The 20085-nt window shown below is 33.1% G+C and overlaps 1 protein-coding gene across 1 annotated transcript; it reads left to right on the plus strand.

The window, feature by feature from the left end:
• Positions 1 to 16617: 16617 nt before the first annotated feature.
• On the plus strand, positions 16618 to 19930 carry LOC132294399 (uncharacterized). Its single transcript, XM_059792246.1, has 4 exons — positions 16618 to 16719; positions 17878 to 18581; positions 18663 to 19355; positions 19681 to 19930. Exons 2-4 carry the CDS (start codon positions 17970 to 17972, stop codon positions 19783 to 19785), a joined length of 1410 nt encoding a protein of 469 aa, XP_059648229.1. The 5' UTR covers positions 16618 to 16719; positions 17878 to 17969; the 3' UTR covers positions 19786 to 19930.
• Positions 19931 to 20085: the final 155 nt, after the last annotated feature.

The following is a 20085-nucleotide window of genomic DNA, read 5'->3' on the forward strand; positions in this document are numbered from 1 at the left end:
GATTATCATCCAATTCGATAGAATCATGTTTTTAGGTGAGACCATTATGGACATCCCTGTTAAACATGAGTTGGACCCAGTAAGTTACACGGAAGCGTGAACCGATGTGGATACAGATCGTTTTGGTGAGTTACTATGAAATCAGAGTTGGAATCTATGTATTCTAATAAATTCTGGGATCTTGTAGAACTTTCTAGTAAGGTGATTCCTATGGAAGGCAAGTTAATCTACAAAAAGATACCAGAAGATTTCTTAGTGAATAAATCATGAGTGTACAAGGGAATGTCATTATTTTTCTAATTCTATATATATTGATGACATCCTACTCATTTAGAATGATGTGGAAGTTTTGTCATCAATAAAGAGGTAGTTGTTCAATTATTTTTAAATGAAGGATTTTCAGGATGTAAGCTAGATTCCTAGGATCAAGCTTTTGCAAGATCAGGTTAAAAGGAAAATAGGCTTATCTTAATAATCCTACATTGATAAAGTTTTGACCAGGTTTGGTATGCATAACTCAAAGAATGAGTTCTTACTTTATTAATATGGATGACTCTCTCTAGTAAGTAGTTTTTCAGGACTATCAAAGGAGATTGAGCAAATGAGACTGGAACAATATGTTTCGGCATATGAGAGTCTCATATATGCCATGGTCTATACCAAACAGGACATCCGCTACATAGTAGGGATAGTCAGTAGAGATCAGTCCAATACTGGACTTGACAACTGGTTTGTTGTGAAAAATATCATTAAGTACCTAAGGAGAACCAATGATATCATATTCATTTATGGATGTGATGATATGGTTCTAGTCAGGTATGCTAGTTCTGATTTTCAATCAGAAGTAGATACTATGAGGTTCATGACTTAGTGTATGTTCACTTAATGGAAGGGAGATCAGTTGGTAGATTGTTAAGCAGATTTCAACTGCTGACTCAAACCTGTAGGTGGAATATATTGCAGCCTTAAAGGCGGCAAAGGAAGCCTATTAGTTTGATCTCACTGATTTAGAGGTTGTGGAGTATACTAGCCTGCCTATTGAGCTATGTTGTGACAATAGTGCAGAAGTAGTCCAAACCAATGACCCAAGGTTCCATAGAGGAACAAGATACACTGAGAGGAAGTATCATGTTCTACATGATATTATCCGGCAAGAAAATGCACTTGTAGTTAGAACATTGCATTGGAACACAACTTTGTTGATCCATTATCGAAGGTGTCATTGATCAATAATTTTGATCATCATCTGGATAACATTGGAGTTAGGTGCAATTTGAATTGGCTATGAGGGCAAGTGGGAGCTGTTGGGATTTATATGCCCTGGCATAGCAAATTCCTATCTGGATTATAGTGACATATGTTCCTGACATATCTGAAATAGTTATGATTTATATAATTGGTGAATTCAATGTATTATGTTTCGATTCACTATGAAATTGATAGTGTCCATGTAATTACAAGAAATATTTATATATATGTATGTGATGGCAATCAATGTATGATATATAAATAGTAATTATAAATTGTTTATAGTCGGTAATTATGGATGGACTCATAATTAATTAAGACTTGAACTGGATCCGCGTTAGGTTGAGATATATTGCGAGAGCCGTCATATGCAATTACTCCCTATCACCGTCATGGCATTTGACTCTTAAGCATGAGAAAAATATAGACTCTTTTATTAATTAATAATTACTTTGATTTGTTCGGCGGATTCTTCGGGATCCTTAGACCGACACTTTGGGTAGTTATGTAATTAATAGTTAGAGGGTTATATTTTCAATATTTGCATCATTGCTACTTGTATTTATTTTGTATTGATTATGGTTGATCACAAAGTAAATTCGAAGGCCTTCGTGTGTTTTTAGACAAAATGATTTATTATATATTTATTTATTTAAATTATTATTTTTGTCAAACAAATGTTTTATTGTGATCGAGCCAGAAATAATCAGAGGTACCAAAATAGATATATTAATTAAGTAGTCGGATTGATGGCTTTATTTATCCGATAACTAATTATGCATAGAGGGGTCAAAGTGCAATATTGACTTAGAGGTTATTTTTTATTTAATTGGAGTTCAATTAATTTCTTTTAGTGGAGTAGAAATTAATTTATGAATTAATTGAATTGGGTCCATGGACCGGGCCAATTATTAATTCATTGTAGCCAATAAAATAATAGGCCCAATGGATTCTCACTCATAGCCCAACTTGATATTGGAATCATATTAGATTTGAGACATATGAATTAGAGATGGAGAAGGATTTGTTGTTTCTTTTTCTTTATTTTTATGTTGCCTATAAATATACATGGTCTATGTATATTTTAGGGGGTGATTTTTATGAGAAGGAAAAAGGAATAAATTTTCTCTCTCTAGAAAATTAGGGTTAGTGTTCTCATCTAATGGAGGCTCCCACAAGCCTAGTTTTCCAAGGTCATTCATGGAGGCTTATGAGTGATTCCTAAAGGCAAAACAATTACCAAGAAGATGGAGATCCAAGAAGAAGGCATCTTGCTAAGGGATCTATAATAAGTGAGAACATTCACTTTAGAGGAAAGTTTTAAATGTTTACTCAGACCTTTGATGTAAGTATTCAATCTGTTAATTGAATGATACATCATATTTTTATTTTTGCGTAAAACTTGTCTCTATGTGATGAATTAAGATCTATGAATCAAAATCCCTCGAAAAGTTTTTAAAACTTGCACGTTTCCCAACAGAAGTAACTATGTATATTCCAATTTAAACAATGTGTTTTCTTGCTGCTATCAGTTGATCGCTTCTATGTTTCTGCAGGTAATTCTATGGATTTACCTGTAGAGGAACTTGCAGCTAATTTTATTATGTGAACTATATTCAGTTAGTTTTCTTCTGCCATTACGAACAATAAAAGATTTTCTGCATCTGTTTTTGGCAGGGTCCTAAGGTTTGACATTGGGCTTGCAGGAGAGTTTCCTACACCTAAGGATGATGCTACCTCATCTGCTGAATCTTATTAGGTTGTTTGAAGAAAATAAATTAATTGGAAGCTAAGTTAGGGGGTACATTATTTTGGCTGCATGTAATATTGTTTTTGACCAGAAACATACTCGATGATTTCAAAAATGTCATTGATTTACAAGTTTCAACTATTTTATACAACACAACTGATTCATTTCTGATCATCAGTAGTATCGTAACTATCTACGCGTTATGTTTTATTGCACTTTGTTAGGACTAAATTCATAGGAAGCATATTAAAACCTCAAAGTTTTGCAACATAACATTACCATGATATTCATACAATTATGGAATTGTAAGAGTATAACTATTAATCAGACCAATTAACTGTAGTGATTAAACGTAACTCATGTAATTGTATCAATACAATCTTTAATTCACTGCTAAAAAGTGCAACTATTACCAACCACTCAACTATGTTGGAAAGTCAACTCCGCTGGAAATTTTCCTGATTTGGGTTTAACCGAGAAGTTTGTTGAATTGGGTGGTATGAATAATAACCATTCGGAGAAAGTCAAAAGTAGAGCGAGAGAATAGAAAGTAGAGTTATTAATCTTATGTGGATAGACCACGTTGAATTAATTATGTGGATAGACCACGTTGAATTAATAATTCGAAAAGTTTGATTGGAGGCTCTATCATTTCTCAAAATTAAAAAAAAAAGTCCTTGTCAAAAAAGCTAATATAATTCAATTTTTGAGTATGATCTAATTGGAGTTAGAATAGTATTAAAAGATATGTTAGGAGTAGGAGTTGCAAAAATCAGAAAGATAGCAGAAAAAAATGAGTAAGTGTAATAAATATATGTGTATGTGTGTGTATATATATATATAGAGTAACAGTATAAGAGAAATTAGGACAAAGTTTTAGAGAGAGATAGAGAGAACAAACAAAGAGAGAGAGAGAGAGAGAGAGAGGACGAACACAGAGAGAGAGAGAGACAAGCTTTTCAGTTTTGTTTTTTCACATCACACATTACATACACATAATGCCTATTTATAGGCAAACAAATCGTGGGCAGCAAGCAGCTTCTCAGACAAGCTTGTTGCCATTTTCAATATGCCACAATTTTCCACTCATGTGGACCCCACACAAGACACACACATACATAACACTCCCCCTTGGGGTCTACAATCCTATATTAAAAATATACCTCGTTAAAACCTTACTAAGGAAAACCAGTGGGACAAAACCCTAGTGAAGGAAAAAAAGTACAGTATTCTTGTGTATCTGAAAAATGGTATTGCATAGATTAAAACTGCCTCATTAAAACCTTACTAGGAAAACCTAGTGGGACAAAACCTGGACGAAGGAAAAAGAGTACAGCATGCCAATACCTCTTTGATCAATTACTCCCCCTCATTAAATTATCCTTGAAGATCCTTTAGTTGATGCATTCTAATGTTGTGCACCAGCTTCTTGAATGTTGTAGTTTGAAGCGTTTTAGTGAATAGATCTGCCAGATTTTCACATGAATGTATTTTCTGAATATTAATATCACCCCTTTTCTGGAGTTCATGTGCATAAAAGAATTTTGGTGAGATGTGCTTGGTCTTGTCACTTTTAATATATCCTTCTTTCATTTGTGCAATGCATGTCGCATTATCTTCATATAATACTGTTGGGCTATCTTTTATTTATGAGAGACCATATGTTGTTTGAATATGTTGGATCATTGATCTCAACCAAATGCATTTCCTGCTTACCTCATGAATTCCGAGTATCTCAGAATGATTTGAAGAAGTTGCAATCATTGTCTGTTTCATTGATCACCATAATATAGCAGTGCCGCCACAGGTAAACACATATCCTGTTTGTGAATAAGCTTTATGTGGGTCAGAAAGATTGTAATACCCCTAATTTTAAAAAGGATAAAATTAGAATTTCAATTATTTTTATTACGTTTTTTTTTTTGTGTGACTAGTTATTTAAGTGTGTAATTGTTTTACTTTGTTAATTGATTTAATTGTAGTTATGTGTGTTTTGTTTGTTTAATGTTTAAATTGTTTTAAATTGAATATGTATTTATATATGTTTTTATTTGAATTAATGTTTAATTGTTTGTTTAATTTTTAAATTGTTTTAAATTGAATATGTATTTATATATATTTTTATTTGGATTAATGTTAATTGAATTATTTGTAAATTTAAGTTTTATTGATTAATGGAAGTTGTGTTTGGATAGTAGTGATGGACCAACCGTTTGGGTCTCATGGATTATTCGGATAAGAGGGGGATGGGTACAGTATTACCCATGGAAGTATATACATGAATATTTGAGTATATCTGTATATAGGGTTAGTTTAATTGTTAGTATTTATTAATAATTAAACTGGTATTATCAATCCTAATTTAATATGTATTATAGTTTTAGGGTTTTGTTTTATTCTCACGAGTTTTTCCGGCTCCCCTTCAGCAAGAGCCGGCTCCTAAGGAATTGGAGTCGGCTCCAATAGGGGAAGAGCCGGCTCTTCCATTCCAAGAGCCGGCTCCAATTTGTTTTACGTCCAGAAAGTGTTTTCTAGGGCTCTGTTTGGTGTTTTGAGCACTGTTTGAGCTTTTGAGTGATTCTAATGAACTATAGGGACTTAACAGAGGATCTAAGTAGTTAATTCTAAGTGTTATTAAACTTATTGTTACATAGTTTAAGTCTCTAAGATAAATGATGTAGCAGTGTAAAAATATACAACGGTGTATGCTACTAACAGAAGAAAGGAATTAAATGGCTTGATTAAATTTTAGAAATTTAATGAGACTTCACGGAGGGATTAAATAGTTAATTTTTGGGTGTTATTAAGACCCTAAATTGATTTAAGGTTAATTCTAAATTAACGGATCAAACTGTATAACACTTATGTACATTGTATACGGTTAGTGGATAGATGAAGTTTTAAATACTTAAGCTTATTTTTAGGCATTCCAGTGGGATTTAATATATTTATAAAATGGTTTTAAATATATTATAGGGTCATTGATGTGTTAGATGTGATCTATGCAGGCTCTGGATGTTAGTTGTTGATTTATTAAATCATCTCCTGCAACTATATGGTTAATTGTTTGGATTTAAATTGCTGAAACATTTAAAAATCTTCTGTAATTATTTGGATATTGGTTTTGGATTTTAAATTATTGTACTATTATTTATAGCCTGTAATTTACATGGTTTTGGATTTAAGTTATTGGAATACTAAATACTATTCTGCAACGATGTGGATGGTTGGTTTTGGACTATAAATTACGCGCTTATTATTTATGCCTTGTAATTTACCTGGACATGGAGGATTGTATGCACCGGTATGGGACGGTGGCATACTAGGTATGGTTTAGCTTAAAATGCTAATTCCTGCCTTATGGATTTTAAATTGGTGAACACTTTTACATGTTCTATCAGTTATATGGATTTTGTGGATTGTATGCACCGGTATGAGACGGTGGCATACTGGGGACAGACTGATTCAGAATACTCAGTCCTACCTATTTTGGGAAGAAGGGCACGAATTATAAAAACATAATTCTCCTTATATTTAAGTCTGTGCAGTTGAATAAACGGAATGACTTATTGGATTCCTTATATAAGTCTGTGCAGCTGAATAAGCTGAACGATGTATTGGAGTTCCTATGGATGGATTTGAATGGACTTTAAATATATGGTTATGGTACCACGAGATGTGCTTGAGTCTCAGACTCGTTGGTTAGGACGCGTATATGCAGTGGATGCGTAGCTAGCTATAGTAGGTTGAGGTGTACCCTGTTAGGTCTAGGTACTCATGCCCACCTTTGGGTGCGTTTTCGCATGTTACCTTCTATTCAGGTTGAGACCCCTATTGTAGTTCAGTGAATGTCCCATAGCGTGGATATATATATGTATGGACTAGATAAATATTGTAAGGTATCTATGGTGTATCTGCGTATCGGGTCACTGTATGGATTGCAGTTAGATTAGAACTTGCTCGTGGGCCTGACCCACTCTTCTATTATTCTTTACAGGTGTTCGTTAGTTCCAGGCTGCAGAGCTTGATCGTGCTGAGCAGATACAGTTGTTCACTCCACCGATAACATAGGAGTATATTTTGTGTGTAGACTTGGGTTTTGTTTTCCGTCTTTTGAGTTCAGTGGGTTATTTTAGGGGTCCACTAGATGGATTCCCGAGTTGTATTGGAGAACGATATGTGTTCGTGGGGAATCAGTTGTATCTGAAATATCTTATTTATCAATGGAGTTATTTTTCTGAGGTTTTCAAATATTGGATTACTCTTTTAGTTTTCATTTCAGCAAATTTTATTTATCTCTTTTGATATAATTATTCTGTGTTCGATTATTGCTAATTGTTTTGATATCCTCGGGTAATCGGGCGTGGGCCTGACCAACCCACATCCGGAAATCTGGGGGTATCACAAAGATAGCCGGCATCTACATATTCAACTAATGGAGAATTTGATGCCTTCGAATAAAACAAGCCCATATTAGTTGTGCCACGAAGATATCGCAATATATGTTTGATTCCATTCCAATGTCTGTGAGTTGGTGCAGAACTGTACCGTGCTAATAAATTGACTGGAAAAATTATATCAGGTCTTGTGCAATTTACAAGATACAAAAAAGCACCAATTGCACTGAGATAGGGCACTTTAGGACCAAAGGATTCTTCATCATATTCTCGGGGACGAAAAGGATCTTTCTTGATGTCAAGTGATCGGACAATCATGGTAGAGTTTAATGGATAGGCTTTATCCATATGAAAACGTCTCAGAATCTTTTCTGTATGTGTTGATTGATGGATGAGAATACTGCTCGAAAAATGTTCAACCTGCAGCCCAAGGCAAAATTTTTTCTTTCCAAGATCTTTCATTTCGAATTCTTTCTTTAAATAAGTGGCTGTCTTTTCGATCTCGCCCAAAGTTCCCACAAGATTCAGATCATCAACATATATTGCAACAATAATAAAACCATATTTTGATTTGTTAATAAAAATGCATGGGCAAATATGACTGTTCACATACCCTTCTTTGAGTAAGTAATCGCTAAACCGATTATACCACATTCGTCCAGATTATTTCAATCCATATAAGGATCGTTATAATTTTATCGAGTGCATATTACGTGGTTTTGTTTCAGGCATTTTAAATCATTCTGGAATTTTCATATAAATATCACTATCTAGTGATTCATATAAATATGCTGTAACCACGTCCATTAGATGTATGTGCAATCTTTCTGTGACTGCCAAATATATTATGAATCTAAAAGTAGGTGCATCAATCACAGGGGAGTATGTTTCCTCATAATCAATACCAGGTCTCTATGAGAAACCTTGAGTTACTAGTCAAGCTTTGTATCTCACGATTTTATTTTTCTCATTACGTTTTTGTACAAACACCCATTTATACCCAACAGGATTAACACCCTCAGGTGTCTGGACTACTGGTCCAAATACTTCACGTTTAGCTAATGAATTTAGCTCTGCTTGTATTACTTCTTTCTATTTTGGCCAATCATTTCTTCATTGACATTCTTCGACGTTTTGAGATTCCGGATCCTCATTATCAATATCAAGAGTAACGAGATATGAGAATATGTTATCGACAATAATTTCATTTCTATTGCATCTCGTTTCATAATTTAATGAGATCTCATCATTTTTAGATACCTTTGCCTCATCAAGGGCATGTGCCTCATTAAGGGCATATCATCATCTGTTGCTTTTGTCTCATCAATATTTATTATTTCATCATTTTTAGGTGCTTGAGACTCATCAAGAGTCTCTGCCTTATCAAAGGCTATTATCTCAGAATGATCAATAAAATCTGTTGCTCCTATTGTGACCTCTTCAGGAGTGCCAACTTTTCTTTATGATTTCCTCTTACGAGGAGTGGTATCTTTTGCACCAACTGGTCTGCTACGCTTCAGGCGTGTTTTAGATGTATTTGCTGCATTACTGACAGAAGGTCCCTCAGGGACAGTAATTCGTGCTGGCACATTTGCAGCTGGTATATGTGATTTTATCACTTTCTTTGTATCAGTAAATACATCAGGTAGTTGATTTGTAACATTTTGCAAGTGAATGATACTCTGAACTTCTCGTTCACATTGGTTTGTACGAGGATCAAAATGAGACAATTCCAGGACATTCCAAGTAATATCACGTTGCTGTTATGCCTTTTCTCCCCCTAATGGTAAGAAAACAGTCTCATCAAAATGATAGTCAGCAAATCGTGCCTTAAAGACATCACCTGTCAGTAGTTTAAGATATCTAACAATAGATGGAGAATCAAAACCAACATAAATTCCAAGTCTAGTTGAGGACCCATTTTAGTGCGTTGGGGTGGTGCAATTGGAACATATACAGCACAACCAAAAACTTGTATGTGGGAGATATTTGGTTGTTGACCAAAAACAAGTTACAATGGTGAGTACTTATGATAAGCAGTTGGTCGTATACGAACTAATGATGCAACATGCAATATGGCATGACCTCAGACAGAAACAGGTAATTTTGTTCGCATAAGCAAAAGACGACCAATTAACTGAAATCTTTTAATAAAAGATTCAGCCATACTATTTTGAGTATGAGTGTGTGCGACAGGGTATTCAACATTAATTCCAACTGACATGTAATAATCATTAAAAGCTTGAGAAGAAAATTCAGCGGCATTATCAAGACGGATTGTCTTGATTGGGTAATCAGGAAAGTTTGCCCGTAATTTAATGATTTGAGCAAGAAGTCTAGCAAAAGCAACATTACGAGTAGAAAGCAGACAAACATATGACCATCGTGGTAAGGAATCAATTAAGACCATAAAATAGCGAAATGGTCCATAGGGTGGATGAATTGGCCCACATATATCCTCGTGAATTCGTTGTAAAAATGTGGGAGACTCAACAATAACTTTTGAAGGGGATGGTCTGATAATCAACTTACTTTGTGAGCAGGCGGTGCATAGATGATTATTTGGTAAGATGATTTTTTGATCCTTTAGTGGGTGTCCATGTGAATTTTTAATAATTCGACGCATCATTGTACTCCCTGGGTGACCAAGTCAATCATGCCAAAGTATAAAAAGTTTTAGGTCACAAGATTTTTTATGGATCATAGCATTTGACTCAATTGTTCTAATGGTTGTATAGTATAACCCCTAAGAGAAAACAGGTGGTTTTTCTAATATCAGCTTCTTGCCTGAGGTAATGGAGGTAATGTAGAGATATTCCACATTTCTTTCATTTGCAGTCTCAATATGATACTTATTACGACGCAAATCTTTAAAACTCAACAGATTTCTCCGAGATCTTGTAGAATATAAGGCATCATTGATTTGTAATCTTGTTTCATGTGGTAAAATGACGTTGGCTCGTCCGGAACCTTCAATCAAGTCGGTGGGACCTGATATGGTATTGACATTGGCGTCTATCAGAGTTAAGTGGGAAAAATATTTTTGATCTCGAATGATTGTATGTATTGTTCCACTATCTGCAAGACATATGTCTTCACCATTTATTTTGGAATTAGTCAGATCCATTCCTATTCATGCAAATTTCTTTATCAGAAATGAAACTTTTATAACAAAAGAAACTTTAATACAAACTAGAAAATAAAACTTTAATACAAGGAAGATACAAGGAAAATAAAAATATAGTAGACAGAATATGAAAAGAAAATAAGATTAATTGGTGTGGACATTTTCATCACCAATTAGGAAGTCTATCTTTTCATCACAATCCTCAAAGAAATCTGATACATCCAAATTTGTGATATTAACTGGCTCATGATGATCAATGAAATTCATTTTTACATTTGTGATTTCAACTAGCTCATCATGATCAAGGAAATTCATTTCCTTTTGTTTTCCCTTTTCTTTCATTGAGGCTTGGTAAAGTTCAGCCAGATGCTTAGGTGTAAGACAAATACTTTGCCAATGCCTTGTCATGTCACACCGATAACAAGTATTATCGTGTGCCTTGGAAGGTTGAGCCACATCCTTCCCTTTTCCCTGTTTCATTTCATTATGATCTCTCCTTTGAGGATATGGTGTGGATCTCTGATTGCGAAAATGTGAGAATTGATATCCTTCACGATAATAAGAATGATTTCTACCACGACCATATTCATTATTATGGTAGTTATTTTTACCACGACCATATTCATTTCTACCACCACGACTACGTCCACGTCTGCATCCACGACCACGGGATGAGGCAACATATGTTTCAGGGATCGGTGTCGATCCAGTTGGACGGGACTGGTGGTTTCTCAATAAAAGTTCATTATTTTGCTCTGCCACAAGCAAATATGATATCAGTTCTGAATATTTTTTAAATCTACGCTCTCGATATTGTTGTTGCAAGAGTACATTCGAGGCGTGAAATGTGGTGAATGTTTTTTTTAGCATTAGTTCATCAGTAACAGTATCACCACATAATTTCAATGTAGAACTGATTTTGAATAAAGCAGAGTTATATTCAGCCACAGTTTTAAAATCTTGCAATCTCAGTTGCAGCCAATTAGCCCCAGCCTTTGGGAGGATGACTGTTTTTTGATGATCATATCTTTCTTTCAAATTATTCCACAAACAAAGTGGATCTCTTTCAGTGAGGTATTCAGTTTTCAGTTCCTCACTAATATGGTGCCGGAGTAAAATCATGGCATTTGCTTTATTTTGCAATGATGCATTATTTTTTTCTTTGATTGTGTCTCCTAGAACCATGGCATCCAAATGGATCTGAGTATCCAGAATTCAAGATAAATAATTTTTGCCAGAAATATCCAGGGCCACGAATTCCAGCTTTGTTAGATTTGACATTTTCAGAATAACTAGATGTGATAACAATATAAAAATATAATTTAGCATAGTATATAAATAAATGGCATGAAATGAAATAATAACATAATATGAATTATTTAAATTACAAAGGTGGTAAAACCAGCCATAGGAAATAAATTATTAAATAATAAAGGTAGTAAAATCGGCCATAAATTATTAAATAATAAAGGTGGTAGAACCGACCATAGTGTAAGCACATATATCATTTAAGTGAACCAATTTATTTTATGAACAATAATCCATAATTAAAATTTTCTTACCCTTTGAAGTTAGAAATATTATTTTCTTCAATAAAGCAAACTAACCCAACAATCTATCAAACTAACATCACAAAATAGATAACGTGTAATAAATATATGTGTATGTGTAATACCCCGATAATTTTAAAAGATTTATTAATTAGGATTAATTATTTTATTTTATTTTTCAATGATTTATTTTATTTTATTGAGTGCTAGATTAATTATCTTATTTTAATTAAGTTATATTTCGTGATTATGTATGATGATTGATTGTTTGTGTGGTTGATTATTGATTGAATTATTGGTGTGTTGATTTTATTGGTATTATATGACTTAGTTGTAAATTCTTGTTTGTTTATGTGCTTCATGTAATTAGTATTTTAATTTCTGTATTTAATTAATTATCTTATTTATTTAAATTAATTGGATTGGGCTTAAGGAAAGTTGGACCAAAAGATGTAGTCTTGGGCTTGTATGAAACCTTATTGGGTTAATTAATGAAGGTCCGTGGTTATTTAATTATTTAAATAATCACTTTTGTATCAATTATATATATATATATATATATATATAATTATATATAAATATAATTAATTAATAATTGTTATGGAAAGATATATATATAGATATATATTTATTGATATTTATAAGTATATATGATTTAATTAACCAATGAATTAATTATGGAAGGAATATATATTTATATATATATATATGTTTATAGATATAAATTATTTAAAGATTATTATTTTAATTCATAATACTAGTTGGAATAGGATTTGGAATTTAAGGTGTATAAAAATACACATAAGGCTTTAGGGTTAAAGGTTTTACACGTTAGAAAAATAAAACAGACAGAGAGAGAGGAAGAAGAAGGGCTGACAAGGAGGAGGTCGGATCTGAAAAGGAGGACGTCGGAATTGGAAGAGATAATTAAAGCTTAAAGCGTCGGTTTCGTTTCGAAACCTTCAGGCGAGTTTTCTCTAACTTTCCTCTTAGAACTCATAAGGATTTCACCTTGAGTATCAAGGCTTTAATTAAATTTATTTGTTTAAAAATTATGGTTAGATCGGAATAATTAAAAAGTATAAACTATTATATTTGATTTTTAGATTATTGGATTTTAATTGATATATATAGGTGTTATGTATATTTTAAAATCAATCTATAGGTGGATTTGTGACCCAAGAGAGTTAATTATGGTTTCTTTATTTTCTAGAATTGTTCTGTAATTTTCTGGAATTTTTCTGATATTTTTAGGAATTTATTAGGATTTATTTTCCTATTATTTGTTAGGAAAATAATTATATATATATATATATATATATATATATATATATATATATATATATATACTAGGTAACTGGGAGCGGCGGCACAATAAAGAATTGATCCAGTGCGGCGCGGTGTAGGATAATAGGGTGTATACGCCAATTAGGGCCATTTGATTAATTAAACTTATGTGAATTGATATGGTGCATCGCGGCGCATAAAACTTTGGTGCGCATGTGTATCTGGACCATAGAAGTGGTCTGGTCAACTATGGGATTATTTGGTGTATTGCAGACCATGAGAAGATGGTGCACTCGCTGATCTGGACCTTAGATCTATTATAGTTAATAGAAAATAATCTAGTGTGAGCGTGTTCATTTGCGCACTCATTTATGACCATTGGATGCGGCATAAAGGAAGTGATGGATTCAGTGTGGTGAGCTCACGGTAGCTGAAAGAGCTTAGCCAATACCAGCACACAAGGAGGCTTGAATCCAGCGCGTGCAAGTGCATAGTAAGCACGTGGGCGCGCGTGGGTAACTATGTTGGCCTAATTCGACACTAGAAATTAAAAAGGTCATAACTTAGTCATTTTAAATCGAAATTGGGTCATTCTTGAGCTCAAATTCAAGGATTTTTCGTCTTCTTTCCAATGGTACCAATTTCATTATCAGATTCCCATCCTACTAGGAGATATTTATATTTTAGTGAGAAAGTGTCGGAAAACTATTTAAACCAATATGGAGTATTTAAAGGAAACTATTTCTGACATATTTAGTTGCACTAATTTGTGTAAATATAATAAATTAATAATTTGTTATGGAAGGAAGTGTGTATATATATATATATATATATATATATATATATATATATATATATATAATTATTTATATATGTGTATATATAGTTTAATTTGTCTATGAGTTGTATGGAAGGATTATTTATATATGTGTATATATAGTTTAATTTGTCTATGAGTTGTATGGAAGGATGAATATATATATATATATATATATATATATATATATATATATGTATGTATGTATGTATATTGATTTTAAATAATCAAGGATTATTAAAGAAGGTGTTAAACACACATATACATTAAATAACATATGTGTAGGTATATATATATATATAAATCATTTAAGATGATTAATATTATCATTCTTATTTGGCATATCTTAATAGGCTGGTTGTTAAATTAATGATATGCGTATAATATGCATGTGATGGCTATGTATGATTTAGCATATTGTTAATTTTAAAGTTAATTCATGGTTAAAGTGTGGGCATGGATGAATTGTCAAATGATTAAATATATTACCTAAATATTTGTATGAATAGAATACATATATGGAAAGTATGGATGAATTGCTAATTAAATGTATGAATAAATATATCTGTGGAGGCATGGTTGAATTGCCAATGTATAAATATACATACACGGAGGCATGGTTGAATTGCCAATGTATAAATAAATATACTTATGGAGGCATGGGTGAATTGCCAATATATAAATAAAAATATTTACAATGGCATGGTTGATTTGCCAAAGCATAATTACGTTGTTATGTGTTAGATGATTAAAATATCATCTATGGTTGTTGTATGTATGGATTGGATTAAGGTTAGATATTCTTAAATGAGAATAGTTTAGTACTTACTGGTTAGTGTATTATTTTACATTAATAAAATAATATTGGGGAAGACGTGGATGATTTGTCAATACTTGGATTTTGGATATGTGATTTAAACAATTAAAATCATTATCGGGTTGGGATTAAATAGAGTATTTCTTTTATTATAATTTGTTGTTTAAATGATTAGACAACTGACTAGGATGGGATTAAGGTCAAAGGAGTTTTTATAAAATGAAATGGTAGATTGGTCTAGGTATGAATATTATTTTAATAATTATTTAATAGGTATGGAAATTTAATAAACCTATTAATGGATGTGATTAGTATAGTATATATAATTATATATAGACATGTATATCGTGCTTTATTAAAGTTAAAACTTTATTAGGTTTGGTTTTGATCAGAGATGATCTGCTTATTGGTTTTCAGAGGCCTGGTAGAGTGAACTTGCTCGTAGGGTTTAACCCACGATTTATTTTTCAGGTTATTAGAGGTTCCAGTCTCGAGGTTGAGGATCCGCAGCTGGGAGACTGTCATTCGTCTATTCATCTTGTGTACTTTTAAATAGTATTTGATTATTGGATAATGTTTTAAGGGGTCCTTGAGTTATGGGATTTCCGAATTGTAATTGTTGGAGAATCATTAAGTAATATTTATTTATTAGTTTTCTTCAGCGGTTTATTTATTCTTTATTATTCATCTTTGTATTCTGTACTTGTTAAATACTTAAATTGTTTTGATATCCCTTGATTTTGTGCGCGGACTTGATCAATCCGTGTTCCAAAATTAGGGGGTGTTACAGTATGTGTGTGTGTATATATATATATATATATATATAGAGGGAGAGTAACAGTATAAGAGAAATTAGGACAACAAAGTTTGAGAGAGAGAGAGAGAGAGAGAGAGAGAGAAAAGCTTTTCAGTTTTGTTTTTTACAAATCGTGGGCATCAAGCAGCTTCTCCGACAAGCTTGCTGCCATTCTCAATATGCCACAATTTTCCACTCATGTGGACCCCACACAAGACACACACATACATAACAGTAAGCTTGAAATATTTTTATTGAAAATAGATATTTAGGGCCAGAATGCATGGTAGAAATGAAAAAAATAAAATAAAAGGAAAAGGAAAGAAATTTTATTTTGTTTTTATAATGAAATTATGTCTGTAATAAAAGGAAGTTTGGGGAAAAGGAGGGGTTAGTGGAATTAAGGAAGGAAATAAAAGAAAATGGAAGAAAAATGAGGGTCCAATAATCTAAAATGAAAGAAAAAACATATTATGAGTAATGAAATATTCACACTGTTGATTTTCCCTTAAATTTATTGACAAAAACACAATACAGTTTAATCCTTTAAATCTTAAAACGTTATAAGGAAAAATTAAAATAAGATAGTTAATTTTTTTTTTTTTTTTTTTCCTTCTAAACATGATTAACACTATTACTTTCTTCTTCTTAATTAACCATAAAGATCAGTACTATGTTACTTTCTTTTTTTTTTTTTTCCCCAATCACAGAGAGAGAGAGAGAGAAAAGTATCCAACTTTATTGTTTCCACTATCCGTGAAACACCCAATCATCTTCTGCTACTTTTTTTTATTTATGTACTGTATATGCTTTTGCTTTTAAAACCCATTTATATGAATCACCTATAGTTCACTTCTTCTCTAAGCATCAACAACCCACAAATCAATATTCAGATATTTGAGCTGTGTAAGTCTTGCTTGGTCAGTTCAGGTACCATCTCTTTCATTCTTGAGTGTTTAAATTAGTTTGTTCGCCAATTTACTTCTTTGATCTTCTTCATCTTCATCTTCTTGTATTATATAATTTGAAGTAGTTTAGTTTTTCAGGACAATGTGATCCGAAGGTTTTCCTTTATAGGGTTCATATGTAATATGTTGAAAAAACAGTACTTCTTCTTATATGATTCTTGGGTAGTGCAGTTATTTACATGTATACATATACAATAAAGAGCATACCATTAGGTGAATTAAATTGTCGCAACATGGTAAATTTTCTGCTTGCAATTTTTCGTTTTCTGTTTGTGTTTGTTTTCCTGAAGGACCTATACCATATTTTCCTCACATAATATGGGCCTTGACTAGCTCAGCAAGCAAATTCTACTGCTTTTTAGTAATTTAAACTACTAATATTTTCTCATACCTATTAGAGTTTTTTTTGAATTACATGATTATGTAATTGGCACTATTCCAGTAATGGGAAATTTGATTACTTGCAACCAGTTCTGGGATATTTTGTTTTTGATTTTCAACATGACTGTAGAGAAGAGGAACATAGGTGTAGCCCTTAATTGCAATTTGTGGATTACAGATATTTTATTTTATTTTTATTTATTTAATTTTTGTATATGTCATTGGCAGTGGATTTAATGGATAATGGAATATCCTTCTAATGTTGACCTCTTCCTTTTTGGGTCTCTGTTTGGATAAATGGTTCATACTGTATCGGCAGTATAACTGCATAACATGTGTGTCAATTTTCATTGTCACTAATGCTACTAATTTCACTAAGCCACAGTGCCAAAATGGTTTTAGTTTCTATGTAATTTGAGTCTAACCCCATGAGTGATGTGCATGCTTTGTAATCAGTCATGAATCCAAACCGTTTCTGTCTCTTGTTTTCCCTAACCAGCTTTGTAAGCTGTGAGATCATAGAACATGTTTATAGTTCAGTCAAGGTTTGATTATTCATAACTGGTATAATTCTACGCCTTTCGTGCTTTAAGCGTTACTTGATTAAGTCTAAGCGTACAAAGACTGTCTAAGAATTATTTTGATTGAATGATTTCTTGACATTTCCCCCTGCACTAGAAAGGCAGGGTGTAGGGGAAGAGGATATCAAATTCTAACATTTTATGAAACTTTGATGCAGGTTACATTCATTAAAATATAAGCTGAATTTGCCAATATATCTATCTGCCACATAGCCGTCTACTTTATTTTTTTCTTTTCGTTTTCCTTGAAATGATGGCGAACGAATCTTCACAAAGTCTAAGTCTGAAGGTGCTGGTGGAAAAGGAGAAAAATCAAGTTGTTTTTGCCGAGTCCAATAAGGATTTTGTTGATGTTCTCTTTAGCTTCATGACTATGCCTATAGCAACCATTATTACACTCGCCCGCCAACACTCACTCGAAGTGGACATTGGTTGTTTGAACAACTTATATGAAAGCGTGGAGAATATTGATGAGGAACATCTACAAAGCATGGAGTGCAAGGACATGTTGCTTCATCCTCGAAGTGCAGCGGAAATTTACTGCACGGACCTAAAACTGAATTTTGTTAATAGTAATACCAAGTATTACTATGCCTGCAGTAAGGATCACTGTTTTGGTCCTTACCTCAATGCTCGTTGCTATTGTGGAAATTCCATGAGTTACGCATATAGCCTAAATAATCATCTCTGTGTACCTCGAGATGGAGGGGTGTTTGTGAAATCTACTGCAAGATTTTTGATAACTGATGACTTGCTTGTGAAGCCCTTGTCTACTATGACAGGCTTGACCCTGCTTAGTAAGTTTGGAGCTACTGATAGAAGCACAAGAGAAGAAATGACTATAAACATAGAAAAGGATAAGGTAATTAGCAAGTTAAAGTAGTTTTACTTTTAAGTGTTTCCGTGAACAAAATATATGGTTACTCGTTTTTCTCTTTCTCAGGTAATGAAATTGCTCATCTGTTCATTAACATCAAGGACACCGTTCTCGGAGACCATTTTGGAACCAGCCATTGACAAAAAGAATTTTGGCTTTTGCCACGAAAAATATGATCCAAGAAGCATGAATCAATCTCAAAGTGCTGTAGATGCAACAAAAAAAGAAACAAAGATAGCTGTGAAGCTTATCATCAACAAATCAAATAACAGGGCATTGTATGTAGAAACAAGACAAGATTTTGTTGATCTTATTGTCAGTTTCCTCACATTTCCACTTGGTTATCTCTTTCAAAAATTTTCATGTTTGTCCTCGAGGGGATGCTTGGGTAATCTGTACAAGAGCATCGAAGCTTTGGATGTTGAGGAATTCTTCAAATCTGAGGAAATGAAGGCAATTTTGGTCGATCCAGATCTGACTCGTGGTTTAGCTTTGCAAAAGCAGCTTATCCCCATCGAGGGAGCTTCATATCCGTCTTACTCTACTGTTTCTTCCCTTCTCTCTTACTTGGGTCCGGCGTTCCCTTCAGGGGAAAACATAATTGGTCAAGGGTTCATTAAAGGACCTTCCCTGTTCATGGTGACAGACGATTTGACCATAACGCCTTTATCTCCTATCTCAGGCATATCTTTTATTGACAAATTAAATATCCCTCTGAGTCACATTTTAGAGCAAGAAGTGACCATGGGTGAGGAGGAGGTAATTTAACATAAGACTTGAGTATTTCTTACATTCTATTGACTCTCACCACTAGTTTCATCATGAAGCCTTAAACTGACAATTCATTATATTTCTGAAGATATGTGGAGAACTTCTATTACATATTTGTTCCTTAGAGCCTTTTTTTTTTTTTTTTTTTTTTTGGGGAACAAATGGTTGTCTTACATGGACTATAATTTTGAATTTGAGGTGTGTTGGTTCATAGGGGATTACATGTTAGGATGGGTGTTGGGTATGCTCTGACTATCAGTTTTGTTTTGCAGTAGTTGTTACATTTATCCATTAATGTGTATTTCTGTTGCAGGCTTTGCGTCTATTGGAGGCTGCTTTGGTGTCTAAAACTGCTCTTACTGACACTTTCATACTTCAAATTTTAAGCGGAAAGTTCAAACAATTGATTCATGAATGAAGAAGAAACTCTTAAGAAAATTCAGTAGCCAATGAACGCGGTGTCAATCATTTCCTTTCATGGCATTTATGTCGATTTCTTTCGTTGTATTGTTGAATGTTTGTATATGTTATCAATTATAGACTCAAATATCAGTTGTAATTAAGGTATGCTGCTTTGTTTTGGTCACAATTGTGGTAGTCATGGGTGGTGTATGCATGGTGCTGTTGAAATGTTTATTTTTTTGTTGTTTTGAAGTTTCTACCCAGAACCTTTAATACTCATTCTCCATTTTGGCAAGACTCTTCTGGATCTTGATTT

Source organism: Cornus florida, unplaced genomic scaffold (genome assembly GCF_030987335.1).
Source record: "Cornus florida cultivar Cherokee Brave unplaced genomic scaffold, ASM3098733v1 CherokeeBrave_3.0.0_Hap2_Chr02, whole genome shotgun sequence".
NCBI classification, from domain to species: Eukaryota; Viridiplantae; Streptophyta; class Magnoliopsida; order Cornales; family Cornaceae; genus Cornus; species Cornus florida.

Excerpts from the sequence above, each read along its gene's own strand:
- LOC132294399 (XM_059792246.1), top strand. The coding sequence starts at position 17,970 with ATGATGGCGAACGAATCTTCACAAAGTCTAAGTCTGAAGGTGCTGGTG. Across the intron at positions 18,582-18,662 it reads TAAACATAGAAAAGGATAAG|GTAATGAAATTGCTCATCTG; the intron begins GTAATTAGCAAG and ends TCTCTTTCTCAG. Across the intron at positions 19,356-19,680 it reads TGACCATGGGTGAGGAGGAG|GCTTTGCGTCTATTGGAGGC; the intron begins GTAATTTAACAT and ends TTTCTGTTGCAG.